The 25336-nt window shown below is 37.4% G+C and overlaps 1 protein-coding gene across 3 annotated transcripts in view; it reads right to left on the reverse strand.

Annotated features, from left to right (window-relative positions):
• PDCD10 (programmed cell death 10) overlaps window positions 1-25336 on the reverse strand; it is a 47795-nt gene that overhangs the window by 14856 nt on the left and 7603 nt on the right. The window contains exons 2-4 of one of the 3 annotated variants that reach the window (XM_063108112.1): window positions 21375-21451; window positions 8881-9092; window positions 725-778 (exon numbers count right to left, since the gene is read on the reverse strand). In XM_063108112.1, coding sequence (XP_062964182.1) covers window positions 725-778; window positions 8881-8976 — 150 coding nt within the window. In that variant the 5' untranslated portion in view covers window positions 8977-9092; window positions 21375-21451. Of the gene's footprint in view, window positions 1-724; window positions 779-8880; window positions 9093-21264; window positions 21452-25336 lie in introns of all 3 variants that reach the window. The other 2 variants (XM_063108104.1, XM_063108094.1) reach the window with 2 other exon arrangements.

Consider the following 25336-nt stretch of genomic DNA (forward strand, 5'->3'; position numbering starts at 1 on the left):
AAAAAGCAAACAAAAGGTGAAATTATTTCAATAGTACATCCAAAATATCATTTCAACATGTAATCAAAATAAAATACTTATTACTGAGATATTTTACATTCTTTTTCTTACACGAAATCTTCAAAACCTGTGCGTATTTTATGCTTGAAACACATGTCAACTTGAACTAGTCTTATTGTTAAGTGCTCAACAGCAATATGTGGCTAGTGATAACTGAATAGCTTTGGTCTAAAGACAATAAAAAAATCGTTTTGCATGACTTACCTGTATACTCCAAAGCCCTGTCCATCACATATAGTATTATTTTCTCATTCAAAAACATTATTTTTCTAATACTTATGTTCTATAATTAAACAATATGAATAATACCTTTTTTCAAGTTGTAATTCTACAAATTAAGTTTTTAACAAGTCAAAAGTAGGAGGGAAAAACAAACAGAAGGAAAAAAGAATTCAAAAATATACTTCAAAGCTAAATACAAACACACTGAAGAAGTCAGTTTCAAAAGCAGGAAGTGACAAAAAAGATAAATACTAAAGGAAACAGAATTTGTTCCTGTTCACCTTGTGAAAGTGTTTTATTTAACCTTTAGAGTATTATAGAACAGGAATAGATGGCTAAAAAGGTTTACACTAAAAGAAAATAAACTGGCAACCATCACATGGTATCTAGATTTAAATATAACATATACTTTAATCATTATAATAAATTATTTGTACCTCACCTTAATGAAAGCGGCTCTCAGTGTCTGAGCTGCAGACAAATTTACTCGTTCTAGCTGCAATAAAAATTTAAAATAATAACATTATTAATACCATTTTTGGGGGGAAAAGTTTATTTCTGTTATTCCATTCTGTAGTAATCGTATTGATATACCCATCATTTAATTAACAAAAACACTTGTTAATAATTCTAAATCACCATAATTCTTCAAATAGGCTATGTAAAATTTTCAATGGAAACCATGAAAAATTACATATTCATTCTTTATTCCTTTTTTTAACAAATAAGATACATACTACCTTAAAATTAGATTTCAGATAAGTACAGAATGCAAAATAATATAAGTCCTTATAGAAAAAATAAACACATTTACTTGAATTATTGAAAATAGGGAGGGTTCAAGGTTAAACTCTCAATGTGCTGTCGCCACAACTATAGTTTTGCTGGGCAAATAGACAGCATGTGTGAGTGTGTGTGTGTGATGAACATAAAACGAACAACACAAGGAAACATTTATTATTTAGATTCTATTTACCACCTTACTCCTTTTTAATTGCTTTCCAATCTCTCAGCCAGGAATCAAACTGAGATTAATCTATTCTATTAATCAGCAAATAGTGCTGATAAAAGGTTTGTTTGATACTCAAATTGAAGATTGTCAATTATTTGGATTTCAGAGATGCTTATAGCTGTCCTCTATTTCATCAGGATTAAGAAATGGTTACCTAAACTACCAAACTGAAAGTTCAATCCAAATGCTTTTAATTTTTTAAATCGAATTTCAAAAGATATATTTCCTTATTATACACTATATATAATTCATTTTTCAGTGAACCACAGAAGGCAGAGAATTTCATAAAAATAACTCCATTTCAAGAGTTAACTGTCATGCTTAAAATAACTAAAATCAGTTAAATTCAATTTTTTTCAGTCCCTAGTGAACTCAATAAACCTCAACTGTATATATATATTTTATTTGGGACAGTATTACATGTTGGAAAACAATTAACCCTTATAGATTTTTATCCAAGCAGAATATTTCTATGAATACCTTATGAATATAATCATATTATATAATAAATAATGCTTTCAATCCCTTAAGGCAATAAAAGTTTTGCTTTATAAATGACACATATAAGGGTACTTTAAAAAGCTCATGGAAAAGATTTGTATTATTTTTTAATTCTATTTTTAAAACACACACACACACACACACACACACGTACACACACACACACACACACACACGTACACACACACACACACACACACACACACACACACACACACACACACACACACACACACACACACACACACACACACACACACACACACACACACACACACACACCACCCCACCCGCGATCTTCAAAACTTTAAATCCACCGATTTTCTAAACAAGACAGTTAGAAATGCCCTACAAATTATTCACCTGAATCACAAAGCAAAAGCAACAAAATCTGCCAAGATAGTAATTTATTTCCCAAAAAACAATGAACGATTTAGCTTAGTATTTAACTTGGCTTCTACATATCTTGTGAAACCTAATATTGCTCAGTAGGTAAAAGTGAAGGCACAAGGGGCCTAGTTAGTAAATATAGCAAAGAAGTAATATATAACTAGTGTATAAAATTAACAAAGGTATGCTTCTAACATTGAAAAAGGTTTTGTACTTTCATGTAATTCATGTAATTATAATGAATGCTACCTAAGATTAAAATGACAATACGGCTCATTAGATCTCAAGTTCTTGTTGAGTAAGAAAAGCAGGGACAGGATGAATGTTTCGATCCTGATAGGAACCCATTTCCTTACTTGGGTTTATATCACCTCTCTGACCTCTTTTAACAGTCAAAAGTCTGAGTCAGATGTGGGCCTTTTCAAATATCAACATTATTAACTCATTCTGCACTGCCCTCACTGGTATGTGAAAGAGTCGAGACAAGTAAAAGAGGCTCAGAAAAGTTAGTGAAGAGCTAATAAAATTATTCAAGACAGACATCCACATACCTAGATTTCTAGATTAAGTTTACATGCATGTACCTTACCAAAAAAGGGGGAAGTCACAGAAGGTCAGATATACCATACTAAATCAAAAACCTGTGAGCTATGAAGCACCTCACCAGAACTCTGCTTCGAGTCATTTTGGGATATATTATAACCCACACATTTTACAATAAACCCAACAGTCTTCCTTATAAATATGACATCCACACTGTCCAGGACAGTACTAGACACATAGGCACACACCTACTGTTTGAACTGAAGTCAATCTCTCATCCATAAATTTATCTAAGTCGTTCTTAAATTTATAATTGAGTCTGCACTACCTAGGTAGCGAGATATGTTATCTCCCCTATTTAAAAGTGCTTCTCTTCTCTTTTAGTCCCTACACTTGTGATATATGATTTGCTAAATCAGTACCTTTCATGACAGTAGCAGGTTCTGATAATATACCAATAACAGCTACCATTTACTAAGCATCTATTGTGGACTTTATATAAAGTATCTTATATAGAATATCTCTAATCCTCACAATAAATCTGTAATCAGCTATCACCATCTCTATTTTACAGAAGAAGAAACTCAGTTTGTATAAATTTACCCTGCTACATAGCTAGTAGGTACAGAGACAGGATTCATACCAGAACTGTCTGGCTCCAAAACCTGCACACAAGCCATTAATGCTACCCTGTAGTCACTCTTTCCAAACTGGAGCCTACCCTATCATTGAATCTCTTCAGCTGCTGGTTCTTTAAGAACCAACACATTTTTGAGTTTCTATCATGTGCAAAGAAGTCTTTAAAGGACCAGCGCAGTAATTTTCTTAGTAGTGACTGATAGCACATACACCATATTTTGGGTCCAACAGAGAAGGAACACACAACTACACTTTGCATTAACAGATACCAGGACCGGGAAAGGTACTGCTTGGGCCTCAGCCATACAGGACTTCCATGTCACCAGTAAAATAGCGAGGGAAAAGAGAATCAGAGTGAGAGAAAAGGGTACATAACACCTCATCTCACATAAAAGAGAAGAAAAAGTGCCTGGTGAAGCACATTTGGAGGAACAGACAGGATGGGTAGGCATAACATTGGGTCTCACCTCGACCCCACATTCTCCCAACCTACTCTCAGTTTTGTGAGGTCCTTCTACAACTTATTCCTGATTGCTTTTCAGAACACTTACTGTCAACTGCAAACATCAAATTTACACTCTTTGGTTCATTTATAAAAATACATTAAAAGCTTACACATAATTTTGACTCTGTACAGAGCTCATTTATTACACTGCTCCATCTAAAAGCATCAGTTCATTCCCACACTTTTCTAGCATCAAGCTAGTTTACTAAACTCATAATTAAAAGAAAAAATTCCATTTAGCCCTCCGGTTGCTCAAATTTTAGTCTTCTTACATAAACTCTTACGAAAGCTGTTTTTCTAAAGGCTAAAATGATTTAAGTTAACAGGTTCCAAATTGTCTATAAATCTACTTGCTTCCTCAAAATCAGGCAAGTTTTGATTTTTCCATGTTGACAACATCTCTTTACCCACCCTCTGCAAAGATTATTGATCCTACTTCTTAAATGGAATTAAACTGGGCCAAGTGACAAGAGTAAAAACTCCAGGTACATCTCTTGTGATTGAAATCAAAGTGAGGGTGAGTCCAGTCAAAAAATAAGCATGCCAGAAGAACAGAAGTAGATGGAATAAAGAAGTCTCCTTTTAACTATTGAGCTGCCACAGAGAAAGCAAATGTAATCAGTTGTGTTTCCTACATATTAAGTTCGATAAATGTTTCTAAAAGAATCAGCTCCTGGGGTTGCCAAGTTGTCTGGCAAAAACGGTAAGCAGAGCCAGCTAACTAGTATAAAAATATTCCACTAAAGCACTGCCTGCAAGTATATAAAACTCTAGGGTATGATCACCATTTTGTCAGAAAGTATATGTGAAACACTCCTTAATAACAGTAGCTAACACTTACTACATGCCCTGTACTATTCTAAATACTTTACAACACATTAACTCATTTATTTCAGAGCTGTGACAATTAAGGATACTATTTTTTATCCCCATTTTACAGATAAGGAAACTGAGACAATATTTATGCAGCTTAGTAAGTTGCAGAGCAGTAATTCAAATACAAGATGTTAACTATATTCACCTCTGAATGGTGGGACTGCAGGTAAAATCCTTACCTTCATTGTGGAGAAGTATGTTTATAATGCTCAAAGTTTAAAGTCTAATTTTTCTTCCCAAGAGGGAAAAAAATAAGAAGTAGGTCGGTAAACTTAGAGAAGTATTCCCAAGTCACTTTTGCTTACTAGGAAAAAATTAAGAGTTGCATATCTGCCAAGAGTTGGCAGAAATAACTGAATCAGATGCCTCTGAATGGAATACTAGTTATTTATTTACAAATACATTTTTGTGTGATTTATTAATAAACAAACATACAAACCCTGTATAATCTAAAATTCACATTTAGTCTCAAAATAGTTTATTTCTCAAAATACACACATATTTCTTCAGAAATATTTCATCTTAAAATAATGTCTCTAAAAAGTCATAAGAAAAAGAGGACACATGGCTTATTTCTTCCTGAAATGAAGAACTGAACCATAATTCTCTTCTCTTCCATGTAAAAAGAATCATTAAGAAATAATACAGTCACATGAGAACTGATCTAAGACTTGGAATGAGGTTTCTAGAAACCCATTATTCCATTTCACAGTACATTTACAACACATGCGATATACTTGGACTCTGAACTCCACAGTAATCCACAGCAGCTGATTAAACAAGAAACGTACTCCTTCTCAGCTGTCTTGGCATAGCTTTATTATGTCTAGCCAGCATCAAGCTCCCAGAATGACATAAATAACTTTGCCTTGTAAGCTGGAGTAACCATACTAAAATTTCCCCAGGTGTAAGGATGTCCTACTATCTAAAAATCTTTTAAAGGATGATTTCTAGACTACCATTGTAGCTATTATGAATCTAATGTTAAGGTGAGAATGAATAAGCTTTTCAACTCTTACAATTCATTGTGAACAAGATTCAGTGAATCATTTATTTTCAGAGTAAAACATTCATCCAACCTGGTACTATTTTCCAGGTTAATTTGACAACCATTTTCATCTTTAAATCTTCACAGCACAGAAAAACAGACCCAAACTAAAGTATAATTTTCCCATTAGTAGATTTATAGAAAAATTCATGGTTGAACTACAATTAAATATTAATGTTTAACTGATGAGGTTATCTTATTTAGATGTTAGGCTTACATACTGCAGTGCCAGAGAACAATGCTAGTATTTTATTCTTTTTAACCAAACACTTCACATCTGAAGGCACAATAATTATTTTACTCCAATCCTAAATCAAGCCCTAGATTTCATCTCTATCAAAGAGGAAACCTGCTAACTACCATCACTATTCCTAAAACCCTGTAGATCTGAACATGTTTTCGAATACATGACAGAGATAAGTCTTTAAAAAGCATGAGAGCATAACGCTAGATCTGTAAATTCAACTTGAGAATTAGACTCTGCCAATTTGCTGTAGTATCTCTCAGCATGCCACATTCAGCCATTTCATTACCAAACTTTCCTTCTAACAATTAGTTCTTGGACCAACTGTGAGTCATTTGGCAACATATTCTAATTCTGGGCCCATTAACCTACATATGTTTTCAGATTTCCTCTGGAGAGAATCACTGCTTTTACTTATGGAAGATATTTACTAGTTCATTCACAGCCACTTCTTTTTATTGCAAGTTAATTTCCCTCACATATGAATAAAATTAGAAAAGGTATATCAATATTAACCCTAACAGTTCATTTTACCAGAATCCTACATCTATGTGACTCTTTTTCAAAGTTAAGATTCAAATAGCCATTTTTCATATGTAGGGGAAAACCACTGTGAATAAAAGCTTTTCTCATTTCCCTTCATTAACTAGACGATCAAACTGAAGCTCTGCAAAGTAAAATGTCCTCCCTTCAAGTCAAGTCTCAAAATACCAGATAAATTCATATTTCTCCCAAACAACTTTGCCCACCAGCCTACTAAGTTAGGTATATGGACGTGAAAACAGGGAGCACATCTGGGTGGAACTGTGATAATAATGGTTCTTGGAATATCTGAGAAATTCTAAGATGGATTACCCAGTTTTCAGTGACTGTCTCCTCACCTCATTACTGGTGCAAGGACAATTAATATATCTGCTTAAATATCTGTGTCTCCTAATAGATTGTTGAAAACAGGCATGTTGCCTTTTTCTTCTTCACACCTCCAGACCCTAGCAGAGTACATAGCAAAGAAATGGCTGGCATTCAGGCAACATTTACTGAACAAAACTGAAGTACCAGTTTCTAACAATAGCTACTTGCAATAAACAGGTAAAGTATTAGAACAAAAATGGTGGAATTAATTACTGTAGAACTGGCTATATCTGCCACGGGTGGGCATAACCAACTCTAACAGGTGCCTCCAATACTACCGTGTTACCAGTACAACAGAAACAGGTCTTTCAAAAGATGCTTCCTCCTTAGTAACAAAACTCCTAAATTTCCCAACCTCCTTTGAAACTAATGTTTGGTCACAAGACTAAGTTCTTGCCAATGAGATGTAAATGGAAGTCTTAAGGGCTACTTTAAAGAAGCAAACTCAGCTGGAAGCTGGATCCCACGCTCTGCCCCACTTTTTCCCCTTACAGACAAATCAGGACATGATGAATGAAACTTCAGCAGCTATCTTGCTTACTGAGGTGACCTTGATAATGAAGCCAAGCACTAGGACAGTGGAACAGGAGAGAAGAACTTGAGTTCCAGATGATACTGAGTCATAAAAATACTAGCCCTGCACTGCTTGCCTGTAGAATCTTGTAACAGAGAAATAAACTTCTACTTAAGCTACTGTTCTGAATTTTCTTTTATGATCACTGAACCGAACATTACTAGACAGTGTCTGAAATTTCAAAATTTATGTCTGAACTAGCAACTATGTCTGTGGTTTTCATGTCAGACTATAAATGTATCACTCTCTACTGCCCCCAAGACTTGGGATCATAAAATATATCAACTGCAGTTAAACTCAATAAGTGGGGAAAATGGTTTTGAAACCCAGAATCTTACTCTGATAAGAATATTTTACAAAAAGGTATAAAAAGGAAATGATGAGGATTTCCAGGCTACATTAGAAACAATAAGGTTAATGGTGTTGAAGGCTAATTAAATTAATAGCAAAAAAGTAATTATTAAATTTAAAAAAAGGATGTAGCCACTGAATCCGGAGTCGGGAGACCTAAATTTGATTTTAATCCTAGGTAATTTTAGAAAAAAAATTCACAAATCAGGGCCTCAGTTCACCATTAGAAGGAGGGGGATTAATTAAATGATCTCTAAGGGACATACAGCTCTGGAATTCTCTACATACTTTGGTATATTCAATATTAATATTAACATCATTATTTAATATATGTATATACGGAAGAATGTAGAGAATTCTACAGCTGAATTAAAAGATCATTAATTTAAAAGAAAATCCAAAAATATATTGACATTAAGTCTAAAATAATTCCTCAAATAAAAAAGCAACCATGTCTCCTCCATATAGAGCAACCATGTCTCCTCCATATAGAAAAAAGTATCTTCCAAATATCAGTAAAAAAAATGTTTTGTCACTACTGACAGTACCTTATCAGGATCTTTGTGCCTGCTACTCTGGCCTCCTGGAATGCACTAACCTCTAAATTTTCAACTGTCTAACTCTATTTATCTCTTTCAGATCTTAGGATATATGTCTCTTCTTCAGTAAAGCCTGTTCTGACCCCTAAAATGAGTTCCACTTGCTATTTTCTTTCTCAATGAACTTTTTTTTAACTTCACAGCACTTATCCCAATTTTTCATTTATATAATTATTTGTACCCTTTTATTCAATGACTATCTCTCCCTCTATAGTATAACCACCAAAAGGGAGAGGCATGCATATCTGTTTGGTTTTGTTTTCACTATTTTATGCCCTGACACAATGCCTAACACATAGGATTTTTATGCAAGTATTTGTTATATGAAAGAATATACAGATGAATAAATGAAACAGGCATTAAGAAATTGCAGAAATCATATGAGGAAATGTTTACCCATTTACCTCATTAAACACAGGATACATGACTGCATAGAGGGGCATAGAAACCATGGAAGTGGTCTCAGCTTCATTCTTCATCTCTTCCATTGTCATCCTCATTCAAAAGCCAACTACAGCAGAAAAAGCAGCGCTAAAATGCAGAGGACTCTTCATTCACTGCAGTATTTCTTCTCTTTTTTGTGTGTGATAAAATAGGGCACAAAACATACACTGACCTAGTGAAAGGGAAGAAGGAACAGAGATTTACTACATTAAGGGGAAATAACAAGTAGCAATAATTTTCCATTCCAAATTACAGAGTTCCTATCTTATGAAAAGCTGATTTGTTAATATCCTTTACTGGTCAGGGAGACATCTATCTTTTCCTCCACCGACTCAAGAACTGACCTTTCTTACAGATAACCTGGTTAGGTACTACTTCACAAAGCAGTGATTTAAGAACCCACTTAACTTGAACTCATAGAGCTTGCCAAGAAGTACCACGGAATAATGATGTATTTAATTCCATTAAATAAAATCCAGGAAAAAGTATCAGCAAGATACACAATACCAGCATTTACATGTAACATAAAATTACAATCATGAAATGTAGGACGTGTAAGCATGTGTACAGAATCAAACTTAAAACTTAAGAATAAAAAATTAAGGTTTTTAATATTTTCATTAAAATCTTTTTGCTACCTGTTCACTAATTTTGTCATCTGAAAACAACAAAAACAAAACAAGCACCAGAGATTTAAGACAAATCTTAAAATCAAAAAAATTCTACCAAATGTGATTCATTTGAGAAAATACATATTACTTAATTCTCCAGTGGTACTTTTGGTATTTAGAAGAACTCTGGGAATCTTTGTCCAAATCTGACACAAAAACTAATATAGAAGAGATACCCAGAGTTGAGGAAATGTGTTGCTTTTTAAGAGAAAGTAACTATTTCTTTTCTTTGCTAAGCTAAAAAATGACCCTAATCACAAAGTGAAATAATAATAGTGACACACCTGTATTATGTTAAACAAAAGCCATTAATTTTGAATAACTTCGACTACTTGTAAAGCATTTTCTATTATAAAACATTTTCCACATGCATTTAGTCCTTACAATAACTTACTTTACAGTAACTGCCATTCCAATTTTATAGATGTAAAAGTAAGATCAGAGATGATAAATAACATGTCCAAGATCACACATGCAGATGCCCACGACCTGATCCCAGGACTCTGAATCTAAAAGCAATATCCCCACATCACAAAACCAAGTTTAAAGTGGAAATAAAGAACCCCAAACTACTCAAAAAAGTGCTCAGAAGTTAAATATTCACTGAACAAATTTGTGTTTAACACCTCCTATATGCAAGATGCAGTCCCTAATCATTAAAAAAAGTTTTACACCATATATACAATTTCTATAAATTTTAATATATAATTATTTACATTATAATTACACAATGTAAATAATACAAATTACCTTTAAAAAGCAGAGGAATGGGGTATGCTGCATTGTTAGTGACAAGTAGTGGTAGAAAACCAAATTTGTTACTCAAATTTGATACCCAATTGGGATGGGGGGTGGAAGCTTCTCATTATTGCTAGATAGGAGACCTACCAACCCACCAAACCTCCACAGATACCTCCTGGCTGAGAGGGGTAGGAGTGCCTCATTACCACTCCCCGTGTGGCCTCCACTAACACCTTAGATAGTAGTGCCACATTACTGCTGGGCACTGATAAAAGTCCTGACTCTCTACTAAACCTCCTCTGACATCACCCTGGTGGGTAAGGAAAAGGGCACATAGCTAATGTCAGTGGAAGTTCAGACTCCCTATGTGGTCTCCACAGCCTCCTGGGTTGGGGGATCACAATCAGTTCATAGGGATGGAACTCAAGACTCCCTACTTCGCATTCTTCAATACCACACTGGCAGAGGAGTTGGGTGTGCCCTTTTAAAGTCTGGTGAGGATGGAAGTCAAGGTTCCAATTCAGCCTTTTCCACATGAATGCTGGAGGCACAGTTTTTCTGTGCTGTTTGGCTGAAGTAGAGGGGATTTTATATAAATTTTTTCTGCCTAACTGGGCTGTTCCTTTCCTGATCTTTTGACTACAAAGAACAGGCTTGGGACTTTCTTTGGGTGTTTCCAGATTGCCAGCATTTTCAGCTCCAAGTCTGGAACATATGAGGCAAAAAGGAAACCCACGGGACTTAACATTAAGTCATTCCTTGGATTTCAAGGTTCCTAGCTAGTCTGCCTTCTCTCCACCTTTTAGAATTTTCTTATGTTTGTTTATATATAATGTCCAGGGTTCTCAGTTGGACTTAGCAGGAGCAATAGGAAAAAGTGTACTGTATAGCAAAAACAAAACAAAACTGTTTTTATCTATACTCTCAACACTTCACTTCACTTCTGGTCACCAAACCTAATTATTAAAAATTTATCTATGCCAGACTGTGGAAGATCTATGTTGTCTGAAAGATACAATCAAAGGCCTGGAGTGTGCTTCAAAAAGCTCCAATAACCTGTCCCATTTGAGAGCTGCTCAGTATTCTAATATATCCCTACCAGTGAAGGGAAGCTCAACACCTAGTGAAACACCTGTTTAGTACCATTTCTAATTGCTCTAAAGTTGAAAAATGTTTCCTTTTCAAAGGTGAAACCTCCTTGACTTCACAGAACAACAACAAAAGGCCAATTCCTAAATTTTATTCTATATGGCAAGAGAAAACTATTACCTGATCAGACAACTGATTTAAGTAGATTGCTTTGGTCACAGCATGAAGGAGAGAATGGAGGAACAAAAGCTGAAAGCAGGGAAAACTTAAGAGACCAAGTACATCTATGTAAGAAATAAGCAAGAAGTAGTAAATACCAATGATGGCCCTACTGTTCCTATTTAACTACTTAATATGCCACTTGGTAATCTACTTTTCCATTTAGAAAAAAATTGAAAATACTTTTTTATAATAAATCAACTTGGAACAAAGAAGGGGGGCTGAAATGCAGTGATGCTAGTCAAAATGAAAAGGATGGAATGAGCGCGGAGTGGAGACTAGTAAAAGGCACGGTATCAATGGAAAAGCAAGTAAGAAATAGCAAAATAGGACCAACAACAGAACTCGAAGAGCTATCTCATTCAGTGATGGAAAAAAATCATTTATTTAATAAATATTTTATTAATTACCTATAGGCATGGTACTAAACATAGAGCAGTGAACAGACAAGACAGTCTGACCCCATAGAGCTTATACTATGGAAAAAAAGAAAATGAACTCTTGTGAGTAGCACACAAGGGAAAAGTCAGGCTGCTATACTGCCCTGGGAGAACTGAATGAGAGAAACAACATCACAAAAATGAGGAGTTTCAAAGAGAAGGTGGCCAAAAGTTTTAAATGTTATCAAGCATGGACAATAACTTTAAAAATATTTACATGATTTCTTGATGAGGTTAAGAGGTGACCTTCAAAGAGAAGTATAATTAAATTTTGGGAGTGGAAACTCCCTGCAAGTGCTGAGGGAGTGAACTGGTGAGAGGAAGTCTAAGTTTTCAAGAATCTCGGTAAAAAGAAAGCAATATTAATACTAATAGGGAGAAGAAAAAATACTAATAGGGAAAGTAGGCTCAATGGACTATTTTCGGGTTTTACTCTTTTGAACAAATGTGCATATAACCATAGCTATAAAGGCTGGCAGAGGTAAAGGGATCAAGTAAGTGGCTAAAGTCACTTTCAGAATTCCCACTGACATTTCTACTTATCTACCCCAATAAACCTGCCTAAATACTTAATATTTTATCTTCTGTAAATACTTACATTGAATTTTTTTTTAAACTTGTGTTTAATAGTCTCTCCTCTAAAACTAACTTTACAGTACAATCAGCACTTATTTGTCATCAAAAGGAGCAGTATTTTAGCAACATTACGGGCTAAACAGGCGACTGGCCTACACCATACATAACGACTTTTTAATATTATTTCTATGAAAAATGCTCCAAAGAACCAATTTACAACTGAACTTTTTAGAGCATACATTCACAAATTGGGGCCACTCACAGTTTTAGGAGCATTTAAAAATCAACAATTCCAATAAGGCTTTTTAAATATCAAATTATTATGCTAATTTTAATTCAACTTCAAGTTAAAATGTGTTCTGTCATTCCTTCCACATGCTTCCTCATTTGAATGATTCAATGGCAACCTGCAATTGTTTTAAGCAACAAAGGAGCCTGCTACCATAAGAGCAAGGGTCAGCTGAGCTGGGTGATGTCTGAGGCCCAACCCCTTGACAAGGTTCCTTCCTTTCAGTATAGATGCAGCCAGGTCCTGGCAGGTGTGCAGAACATTTACAAAGTTTCAGCCCTCTAAGGGACACTGGTTTGTGGGGTGAGTGCTGATCATGCATGTACAGACAACTAAAGATCACTGAGTCCAAATCCCAAATCTGCAAAGGCCTCAAAAAGTAATCTTATCCATCCTCTATCTACAGTAGAAACCAAAGTCCAAAAAGGGTGTAGTACTTGCCCATGGTCAGAATTTCTAGCTAATAATAAAATAAACACAGGCTGAGCATTCCTTATCCAAAATGCTTGAGACCAGAAATGTGTTTCGGATTTTTTCAGATTTTGGAATATTTGCATATGTATAATGAGATATCTTTGGGAACAGAACCCAAGTCTAAACCCAAAATTCATTTATGTTTCATATACGTAATTATAAAATAAAAATAATTCCATTTCTCCACAAACTTTCTGAAGCACTTTAGTACACACAGGTAATTTTACACAATATTTTTAATAACTCTGTGCATGAAACATATGACCCATCACATGAAGTCAGATGTGGAATTTTCCACTTATGGCATCATGTCACCACTCAAAAAATTCCAGATTTTGGAACACTTTGGATTTTGCGTTTTTGGATTAGGAATGCTCAACCTGTAATAAAAACAATGTCAGTATGGTGGCAACATAGCAAGAATTACTTTATGTCTTTAATTTCAAATGTGTTGTTTTGGGGGAAAATTTTTCAGTTCAAAATAAGCTTTGTGTCTAAACTGTTAGCATTTCACAGAATAAAAAAAAAAAAAGAACTAGAACTGTAGATGTTAAGATCTTAGACCAAAAGCATACTTTTAAACAAATTTTCTTCATAAACACCCTTTGTGATATGGAGATACCAGTACAAATAGAGTATAAGCACACTTCTCATTTATACTTTCCTCCTTATTTCCTTGAATATTAAAAATAGCACTGCTAATTTCTAACACAAAATGAACCTGCTTTAAATATCTTCCTGGGCTTAGGACAATTATCACTTTTTTAGAGTAAAGAGGCAAAAAAATAGGCTGTTGGCCATTATACTACCAAACTCTCAGTCCACGGGGTTTCTGTCTTGCCCAACCAACTTGAGTCTGCTAATTTGAAGAGCTAACTTGGGTGTATCTCAGGGCTCAGCATCAGCATTTCTTGAAACAGCCTCACTTTCTCCATCTGGGGCATGAGATTCATTCTAGAGCTAAAGCTATTTACTCCCAAATAAAAGTGAACAAAAGAAGTCCTTGGTACTGGTGTACGCAGTTCTTGGAAAGAAAAACAAACTTCCTAAATAAATTCTACACTTAAAACATTTATAGGCAGGTCTTTTTGTCTTCTCTCTATTGCTAAATCTATTACTTAGTCCTCTCATTTGGCTAAGTGAGCAGAATCCATGTGTTTATGTTCCCATTTATAAGTGGACATATTTCTTTTTCTCAGTAGAGACATTAGAACAGCAGGCACATAGCAGACAATGTTTGTCGAACAAACAAATTAATGAGATAAGAGATGGACAATTTATAAGCTGAATCAGTCATACATCTTACAAATATCAAGCCTAACAAAAACAAACAAACATAAAATACAATTAATTTTATTAAGAAAGTCTGAATCCAGTCACATTTACCAGTTTTCACTTTCTTTTTTAGCTATCCCAAGTTCTTCTATATTCTATAGTAAGCTAAGAGAATATAACCATCCTATGATTACAAATAAAATCAGAATTCCAACAAAAAATTATATGAAAACCAAATAAAACTAAAGACAAAACAGATATTATAAATTCTAATGCCTCATTTTTATTAGGACTGCCCATATGTCTTTCAGATCCAGGGTACACAACTCGTGTGAATTTAATAGCTAACAAGATTCTGTAACTGCAGAAACTCCCCGTATAGGTTAATCTTGCTTTACATATAAGCAAGATTCAAAAAGTTATCGAGCTTTAAGTAGAAAGTAAAACTTTCTCTATAAGAAGGGGTGCACAAGTGCATCAGTGCCCAAATACTGGAAGATCTAAGCCAACACTATTATTTTGGTGCCTATTAAAAGTATGTATTCTCAACACTACTCAATCAGAATCTCCAAGGAAAGATCCAGTAATCTTTCCTTTTAGCAAATAACCCAGATGATCCTCATGAACAGATGGGCTGAGAAGCACTGGTATGAAAAGAACAGTGGTTAGAGAGTCAGAAAAAATAGCTGCTAGGGCCAGTCTTAGGGATACAGATAAAATTTAGTTCAACTGAACACCTGAAAACAGGGTTTATGGTTTTGACTTTGTGGAAGGTTCACTTAATCACTGGCCTTATTTCTCCATCAGAAACAAAAAGAGGGTGAAATTTTACCATCTGAAAGGTCTTGGTACTCTAAAATTCAGTGCTAAGATTTTATCACTGGTATCTCCTATAGGCTCAAAAGTAATTTCATGGGAAATTACAAGAAAAAAACAACTCTCATCAGAACATAGAAACTATTTACAAATTCTAGTACGGAGGTCCTCCCCAAAAGTTGTTATTCAGGTTTTCTAATAACTGACAACCCCTTGCTTTCTCAATAATATAGTATCAAGAATCATAGCCATCAGACTCCTTGAGAAACTGGATCCTTTCCAAGACTATACAATTCGGTATGGCCACCTTACAGGTGGAAAGGCTGGCATTTGCTACCACACCCTAATTACTCTTAGGACTTTCTCATGTCGAAATGTTATAGCCACTTCCAAACAAGAGACAAAAGATTTAGAGGAAGCTAGGAAAATGGGAGGCAGAAAAATAGGGTTAAATAGATGATCCTACTTAGACCAAAATGAGCTTGAAGAATTCAGGATATACATACATTTCTCTCCATCCCCTGAAAATTTTATTTTCTATAGCTTGCCTTCCATTTCTCTAGTTTTCTTTTTTAATAAGGTTATGTGGAACTCAAATTTCCTGAACATGCACTACTGTCAGTTTAGTATTTACAGAATTTTGCATTTAGGAACATCTAGAAACAATCTCTTGTCAATGGTAAGTCTGATATATAGCACTTTGCCACTGCATTATTTATATATATTCTTTTTTCTAGGCTTTTTCAAAATATCAAATGAACAATTTGTGCAGAGATATGGGTAAAAGCATAGGAATTAAGGTCTGAAAACATGGGTTCAAATTCTGGTCATGTCATTTATAAACTATCTGGTTTCTGAGCAACTTCACCTCTCTATGCTTTAGTTTCTTAAGATGGATGACAACTGAGCTATATATTTGAAAGAGATGTAGTTAAAGATAATGTTATCTTTAAACCAAACCATAAAGCCTCAATATTAAATGACTTTAAATCACTAAGCACTGTATTTTTGCACTTTTAAATGACTATCCAAATAAAGTACATACTCCACAATGAATTCTCACTTCATTAGAAAGTCTAACCTTCTCAATCAAATTTGGAAAAGCACCCCTTTGCTAAACCCCATTTTTCAGGTATTTGATACCACTAACTGCTTAAGGACTCCAGCTATTCTTTTTAAACAACATCAAAAAAATATTATCTTTAATATCTCTGTAAATATGACTGACAAAACAAGTGTTTGCTGAACTATTAAGAAGGAACAGTAGTTCTAACTAAAATGTCACCTGAAAGTTGAGTTAAAATGGCTTTAAAAACGTAACACTGGCAAATTAGAGCACAATGAACCATGATGGAAAAATGCCTAAATGTAAATGTGCTCTAAATCTAACTCCATTCACTTTACCCTTCATTTTTAATACCAGTATGTCTGTTACAGATAGGTGTTCCTTAGCTGGCAAGCAGACTTGGTTCTAAACATATGCTTACATATCAGTCATTTCAAACTTGCAATTTATTTTTCTACGTAGAGTTAAGGTTCTAACAACAACACTTCAAAATCCACAATGTTACTTTAGAGGAAAATAGAAAGGGGAGTGTTTCAACTATACCCAGCATATAAAAGCACTGTTAATAAAGAGGTGAGTAGACTTTTCTCATCTATGAAATGGGAATAATATCTATCTCTTAAAGTTATGAAGATTAAACGTATTATTGCAGATACTGTTTAAATTTAATTATCATATGCATGGCACATAATAATTATTCAACATTAGCTATTACAACTAAGAACAGAAAAATGTATATGCAATCTAATCTAGGATGACAAGATGAAGTCTCTCTGGAAGTCAGGCCTCCTCTACAACCATCCAGCCAGGGGAATCACTCTTCAAAGCCAGATTAATGGAAGAAGATACGTGATTTTAAATCTCTTTAAGACAGCAGAACTTTTTTCCCAAATAACATCTTTTATCAAATTCTATACATGAGAGAGAAAACACAATAAATTGATTCACTCAATAAATGTATTAAAGCAACTAAAATTTACCAGCCTCTCCCTCTCACAGGAGCTCTTGAACACCTCCCCCTCCACAATTTGAAAACCACTGCCCTAAAATATTCACTACACAAGCATTATGAACAAAGCATCATGAAGAACAAAGGTGACTGGCCCTAATGATAAGGTTAAGGGCTGGCAAAGTTATCTGGATCCAGATTTTTCCATAACTCAGTTCCAGATCCCAATCTCTCATCAGTAAATTTACCTTACTCTTGTCGTCACACATGCTAATAATGCATTTTAAAAACTTAAATGTTAAAACCCTAAAATTTTAAAATGAAAACATCCATTATACATTATCTAATCTCCAAATTCCACAATTTAGAAAAAAAGAAATCCACATCAAGAAACAAAGCAGAATGGTGACAAATATTTTAACTAAATATGCTACTGTGCTACTATAGCCTGTAGTATTAGACATGTTAGTCTGCAGAACTAAAATACTTCTGGTTAACCTGTCCTGCTCTCTGTGCCATCAATGGCTCAATCAACACACAGCCAAGGTTCCCAGACTCCAGAAGTGTCTGGAGACTGAAGCAGGAATATGCCTCTAATTCAATGGTCGCTCTAGATACTAAGCAACACACGTTTGTGGATCTTCAGTCTGGTGCTGCTGAGACCTCTGACTTTCCTTAAAGTCAACTGCATCATGGCAAGAGCTTACATATCTTGAGGAATACTATTTCTTAATATAGAAATCTATAAAGTGGAAAAGAAGTAATTCTACACACAGATGGATGATATAGAGCAGGAGATAAGGGCTCCTGATTTGAAACAGAAAGGCCTGAGTTTGAATTTTTGCTCAGCTGGGCAATATTTAAATTATTGAATCTGTTTCTAAACTCAGTGAGAAATTAATGGAAATATAAATATTTACTGAAGTACTCACCTCACAGGGTTGTTAAGAGTACTAACTGCATGTAAAACACTTAATACAAAGGCTGATACTCAATAAACATTTAATTCATTTGTTGGATATTTTATCCAACATTCTATGAACCTGACATGACATCAGGGCTGCAACTAGGGTTGCACAAAATTTTGCTGACTTGCATGACACAGCAAGTTAGTGCCTCTTTACATTTTGTACCTTAGGTGCTGCTCTTGCCTCATCCTAGTCCTGCCCCACAGCAGACAAAATGATAGTCTAACACTGATATCACAGTGTCATAAAGACCTCTTACATAGCATATCTTCAAAACATTTTCTCTTCCAATTGCCAAAATGGAGGCATAAGTAAATTATTTGGGCCACCAGAAGAAAGTTACATATATCATCCAAAGCAAATTACATACTTAGTCTTGGAATAACATGAAAGAATTTGGTCATCAGCTTTATTTTAAAACTATTTGCCAAGCCAATGTTTATTATTCTTTATTCTTTTAATGTACTGTTGGGAAAAATAGGAAAATGTCAGGGCCCTTCAGATGTTCAGAGTCTTGCTGAGCATTTGCTGTAAATATCCTCAGGTATTCCTTGTTACTGCTTAACATAAGTTGTGTATGGGCACCCAGGTGTCCAGGGTTGTGGACTTAAGTATAAAAGACTAACAGCTCTGATCCACAGTGCTTCTCAGAACTCTCAGAGAAGCCAGTAGGACAGTTGCTCCTAGATCTGATTAAAACCCATTCATTTTTCTATACCCACCACTCCCAGAACTATTTTTTTCTATTACCTAGCTCACAAACCTGTGTGTGGAGGGTTTGTAACCCGATCTGTGCAACAGACTTGAGGGGTCTGTAAGCCCTACCACTACAACTGGCTTAGCCGGCAGGATATTTGAGCAGATACAGAAGCCAAAAGCCCCTTGGAGAGGGAGGAAATGTGGCTACTCCTGAATATGTTGTGCCCTCTGGCCACTTTCCTGTTGACCAGGATCTGGTTGCTACTTACTATACTACAAGTCAGCATAGACCAGGCACTCCATGAAACAGTGCAGCCTTGGAAGGGGGAAGAAATATGGCTATCCTTGAGCATATGGTGCCCAGTTGCCACTTTTCTGCTGACCAGAGCCTGGCTACTGATCACTACGATACAAACTGACTGAGGTTTAAAGAACTGTTGGAAACATGGGTAATCTGTCTGGAGGATGATGTGCTGCGACTGGGCACCCCTGCCTCTCACTGGAAGAACAACAAACCCAGTGGTGAGTTGGGGGAGACTGTGCGTCCCCAGGCATGACCTGTCGGGCACCACAAAGTGAAATGTGAACAGCCTATGGGACCGGACAGACAACCAATGGGCAATCCACAGATGACCCAATTTACCACCTATGTCCCATATACCCAAGTGGAGTTAGTTGACTTGGGGAGACAGTTTCGGCAGAAACAGGGGGAGCCCCTGGCTGCTTGGCTGTTGCGGTTATGGGACCAAGGGGTCGATAGTGTGATACGCTCTGGTGAGGAGATGGAAAAATTGGCCTCCATGACCATGCATCTATCTCTGAGGCAGTGGCTACAGAATAGCTGTGGGTATGCACAAGGGCCAGGTAATCATTCCTTAATGGATTGGGTGAGTGCAGCTGCCCGAACCATGTGGGCAAATGCTGGAGAATAGCCCAAGATTGTTAGTAAATGGCAAACATGCTGAGCTGGTCCAAATCATTTGGGAGCTAGGGATGCAGCAGTCCATGTTTAATGTGAACACCCGTGGCCCACTCGATGAAAATCTTACATGCAGCATGAGAGACATAGTGCTGCAAAATGCCCTATCAACATCCTTTGGGTCACTGATGGCCATACTGGCCCCATACACTGGTCATCCTATACATGAGGTAACAACCATGATAGCCAGATTGGGTGAAGTAGAGGATAGCAGACAAGCAAAAAGGGTCCAAAAGGTGGCTAAGACCAAACCCCCAAGAAATACTCAGGATTTTATCCCAAAGGGACCAAGCAAGACTAACCTTAAGCAGAAGTGGCTTGACTTGCTTGTAGCAGGGGTTGATAAAAAGAAAACTGACAGGCAGCCAAATGCAGTCCTGTTTGCCTTGTGGCAGCAATTGCACCCTGAACAGCGTTTCTTCACTAAACATCCAACAAGTAGAAAGGTGTGCTCAGTGGATTTAAAGGAGTTTTTGGTTGCTCCCAAGGAGGTGGGAGAACTGTTCAATTTCAAATAGGGAACAGTCCAAGGTACTCGTCCTCTGGAGGCAGACAAGGACCAGAGGCCTCAAGCTGAATTGGCAATACATTGGTCGGGGACAAATGTGCAGCATGTTTTGGCATTGGTGGATACAGGTGCAGAATGCAGTCTGATATATGGCAATCCAGATAAGTTTCCAGGGGCCACAGTTCATATAGATGGCTATGGAGAACATACTGTTGAGGTCAAAGCTGTGTCATTGCCATTGGGTATAGGAAGATTACCCCCTCGTGTATACACTGTATATACATCCCCTTTAGCTGAATACATCTTAGGTATGGATGTATCTTATGGTTTGCACCTGCAAACAACAGTTGGAGAGTTTTGGCTGCGGATACAGATGGTAAAGCCTGTGTTAGAAGGATATGCTAAGCATGACCCACAGGTGTTACCCAAGCCAAGACGTGTAGTTACTGTAAAGCAGTATCGCCTACCGGGAGGACATGCAGAGCTAGGTGCCACTACATTGGAATTAGAAAAAGTTGGCATTATTCGTCCAGTTCATAGCCCATTTAATGCTCGGGTACAGCCAGTGAAAAAACCTGATGGTACCTGTAGAATGACTGTAGACTATCAAGAGCAAAGTAGTGCCTCCTTTGCAAGCAGCCGTGCCTTCAGTTCACAACTTGATGGATCAGCTGACGACTCAGCTGGGAACTTACCATTATGTATTGGACCTTGCAAATGCTTTCTTCTCTATTCCAATCTCAGCCGATAGCCAAGATCAGTTTGCCTTCACCTGGGAAGGGAGACAGTGGACCTTTCAAGTATTGCCCCAAGGTTATCCGCATAGCCCAACCATCTGTCATTGCTTAGTGGCTGGGGACCTAGCCAAATGGACAAAGCCCAGGACGATTATGATGTTTCACTACATTGATGATGTATTGTTAACCTCTGATTCTCTTACAGATTTAACCCAGGCAGCTCCAACGCTGCTAAGCCATTTAGAACAATGTGGGCACAGCCAAAGTACAAAGACCTGGGCTGTCAGTCAAATTCTTAGAAGTGGTCTGCTCAGTAAGACGAGGGTCATCCCAGAAGCTACTGTAGACAAGATGCAGGCATACCCTCGACCCACAACTGTAGCCCAGCTACAGACATATTTGGGACTTCAGGGGTATTGGAAAGCTTTTATACCCCATACGGCTCAAATGGCATGCCCACTGTATGCATTAACAAAGAAAGGAGCCCCCTGGGATTGGACTGAGGAAGTACAACAGTCTTACTGGGCTACAAAAAGGGCAATACAGCAAGTACAGGCTTTACAAGTGGCTGATCCCACTAAACCTCTTGAATTAGATGTAAATATCACCCAAGAGGGGTTAGGATGGGGTTTGTGGCAGACACAAGACCGATTCTTCCGAGATCAGACGAGATTGGGCGCGTTCAGGGTGGTATGGCCGTAGGACACAAGACCGATTCTGAACACCTGTAGGATTCTGGTCTCAGCTCTGGAAGGTGCTGAAGTATGCTATTCTCTAATAGAAAAACAGCTAGCAGCTGTATATTCTTCCTTGATGGCCATTGAAGCTATCACAGGAACTGCCAAAGTCCTAGTAAGGACAAAATATCCCATACTAGGGTGGCTGCACACGTGGGCAACCAACCCTTAAACAGGTGTAGCTCAGACTCCTACTCTGTCTAAATGGGGAGCATATAAAAAACAAAGAAGCACTGTGTCAACGAGTCCTCTGTCCAAAGAGTTGCAAACTGTGCTAGGCCCAGTAGAGGTTGTGGAGGAAACTTTGACACAACCCTTACCCATGGAGATGAAGGCTACACCTTTCCATGAGGAACAGGGACCTATCACAGAACAAGCTTGGTGTACAGATGGCTCTAGCATGGGACCCTCAGCATCATGGACAGTTGTTGCTGTCCAGCCCTTAACAGATACTATGTGGTATGAAAATGGCACAGGGCAAAGCAGTCAATAGGCAGAATTGAGAGCTGTTTGGATGGTAATAAAAAATGAGCCTGGGCCATTAACCGTCTGTACTGACAACTGGGCTGTGTACAAAGGTTTAACCGTTTGGATTTCTACTTGGAAATATCAACAGTGGATGGTAGGCCACTGACCCCTGTGGGGACAAGCCATGTGGCAAGAGTTATGGGAATTGAGGCATGAGAAAGAAGTAACCCTTTTTCATGTCGCAGGACATTTCCCCCTAGCCAGTCCCAGAAATGATGAAGCTGATGCCTTGGCTAAGGTAAGATGGCTGGAGAGAGCCCCAGCTACTGATGTAGCCCAATGGTTACATCGACAAATGCAGCATGCTGGCAGCAAAACCATGTGGATGGCAGCTCAAAGATGGGCCTTGCCTATATATTGGGAAGATGTAGTAAATGCCTGTCATGTTTGTCCAGTATGTGCTCAAGAGAGTCCACACCCCTGGCGGGTACCCCATATAGACAGGAAAACAACTTGAGGAAGGGTGCCCCTGACTCGATGGCAAGTAGACTTTGTCAGACCACTGCCAAGGTCAGAGAATTTCAGATACATCTTCATTGCTGTTGATACGGCTACTGGTCTTCTGTTTGTACGGACTTGTAAGGCTCCAGACGAGGTAAACACTGTGAAGGCACTGAATAGCCTTACAGCCATGTATAGCCGGCCTATAGTGATAGAGAGTGACAATGGAACTCATCTTACTGGACATGAGGTTCAGAAGTGGGCTTCCCAATTTTCTATTCAGTGGAAGTTACATATGCCATATCATCTCCAGGCAGCAGGGATGATTGGGCAATACAATAGTCTTTTAAAAAAGGGGCTAAGGCTATCTGCCCAACCCCCATCCCTGTAGGGGTAGACACAGCAGTTATGGATGACAGTCAGGATTCTAAATGAGACCCCACAAGGGCAGACCCTCTCCAGTGGAAGCTCTGCTGCATAGGGCTACAGTACCTATACAACTGCAAGTCACCACTAGAGATGAGCTTTTGAAGCCAGGATATGGCAAGAATGGAAATATTCTCTTACTGGCCCGAACCTGTTTACAACAGGGACAGACAGTACAGTGGGAATGGCCTTGGAAAATAGAAGCCCCCCATATATGCTGGGTAGGCCTAATAGGGCCTTGGGGGAAAGAATTATAAAAAGACTTGCAATTTCACCTTGGGTGACAAGTACTTGGCCTCCTTGAGTAAAGGTAACATGGCCTGGAACAGACAAGCGCTCTATTCCAAAGGGCACATTTGTATTATCATTACGGCCAATTATGAGTTCCTCTACACTGTGACATGTAGAACCTACAGATCCAACAGTACTAGCAGACATTGTATGGTATCATAAACCAGGTAAGATACCTATTCCTGCAACCATCATTTCCCAGGATGGCAAACTTGCATGTATCTTACCAGAGGGGTGAGAATTCCTTCTATTGGTACCAATAACCCTTCTGTCTTTTTGCCCACAGTGTTCTGGCTGCAGGCATCAGAGTAAACTGGATACAGACATACGTTCATGTGACCAATGTGTTGGCTTATTGAATATACACTGAACTTCATACCAGTGATGACTACTAACCAGACATGTGCAGCTAATATTTGAAAGAACAAAACTACGGGACAAACCTTAAGGACAAGCCTTAAGGCATATTGGACGGATGATAGGTTGTATGAATGTAAGGGTCACTTATCCTTGCTAAGGGAACATCGTGGAAGATTCTGAACATGTAGATTGTACAGGAAGGGACCCCGAGTGGGTGGATTGTTGGGAAAAATAGGAAAATGTCAGGGCCCCTCGGATGTTCAGAGTCTTGCCGAGCATTTGCTGTAAATATCCTCAGGTGTTCCTTGTTACTGCTTAATATAAGTTGTGTATGGGTGTCCAGGGTTGTGGACTTAAGTATAAAAGACTAACAGCTCTGATCCACAGTGCTTCTCAGAACTCTCAGAGAAGCCAGTAGGACAGTTGCTCCTAGATCTGATTAAAACCCATTCATTTTTCTATACCCACAGCTCCCAGAACCTTTTTTTTCCTATTACCTCACTCAGAGACCTGCGTGTGGAGGGTTTGTAACCCAGTCTGTCCAACAGACTCAAGGGGTCTGTAAGCCCTAGCTTTACATGTATATAGGTCAACTTAAAGGAAGCTGTGCCACAGAAGCAGGGTGCATAGGAAAGTGAAATCAAAATGTGATCAAAGACCTTCACAAGAAAATTCATGAAAGGGAACAGATAGTCTATACGGGTAATCAAAAGTCAACAGTGAAATCAGAGCTCATTATCTCTAAATTAGCTGATGGGAAATGGGAACAACAATAACTGAAATAACAACTGGCTTCTAAAATATTTTGAAGCAAGTAGTTCAGATGAAAAGTTACAAAGTTTTTTAGTTGTGACAATCTTCACATTTTTTTCCCATTCCAATGTCTAAATTTTTGTTAAACCCTGATCTGAACAAAATTTAAATGAAAACACTTATTGAAAAGCAGGAAACAAATTTGTCCCCTTGAATATGTTCATTGGTAAAGCTACACAACTACACCAGTTGTAGAGTAAGGCAAATCATAACTAAAGCCAAAATGTTCTGTCATTTTAGTTATACTAAGTTTCCATTTATATTGTCAGGGCTAGGGCTCAGACCCTTCAAAACCATTGTACAGACTGGTTCACCAGACCCCTC

Source organism: Cynocephalus volans, chromosome 1 (assembly GCF_027409185.1).
Source record: "Cynocephalus volans isolate mCynVol1 chromosome 1, mCynVol1.pri, whole genome shotgun sequence".
In the NCBI taxonomy this organism is placed as follows: domain Eukaryota; kingdom Metazoa; phylum Chordata; class Mammalia; order Dermoptera; family Cynocephalidae; genus Cynocephalus; species Cynocephalus volans.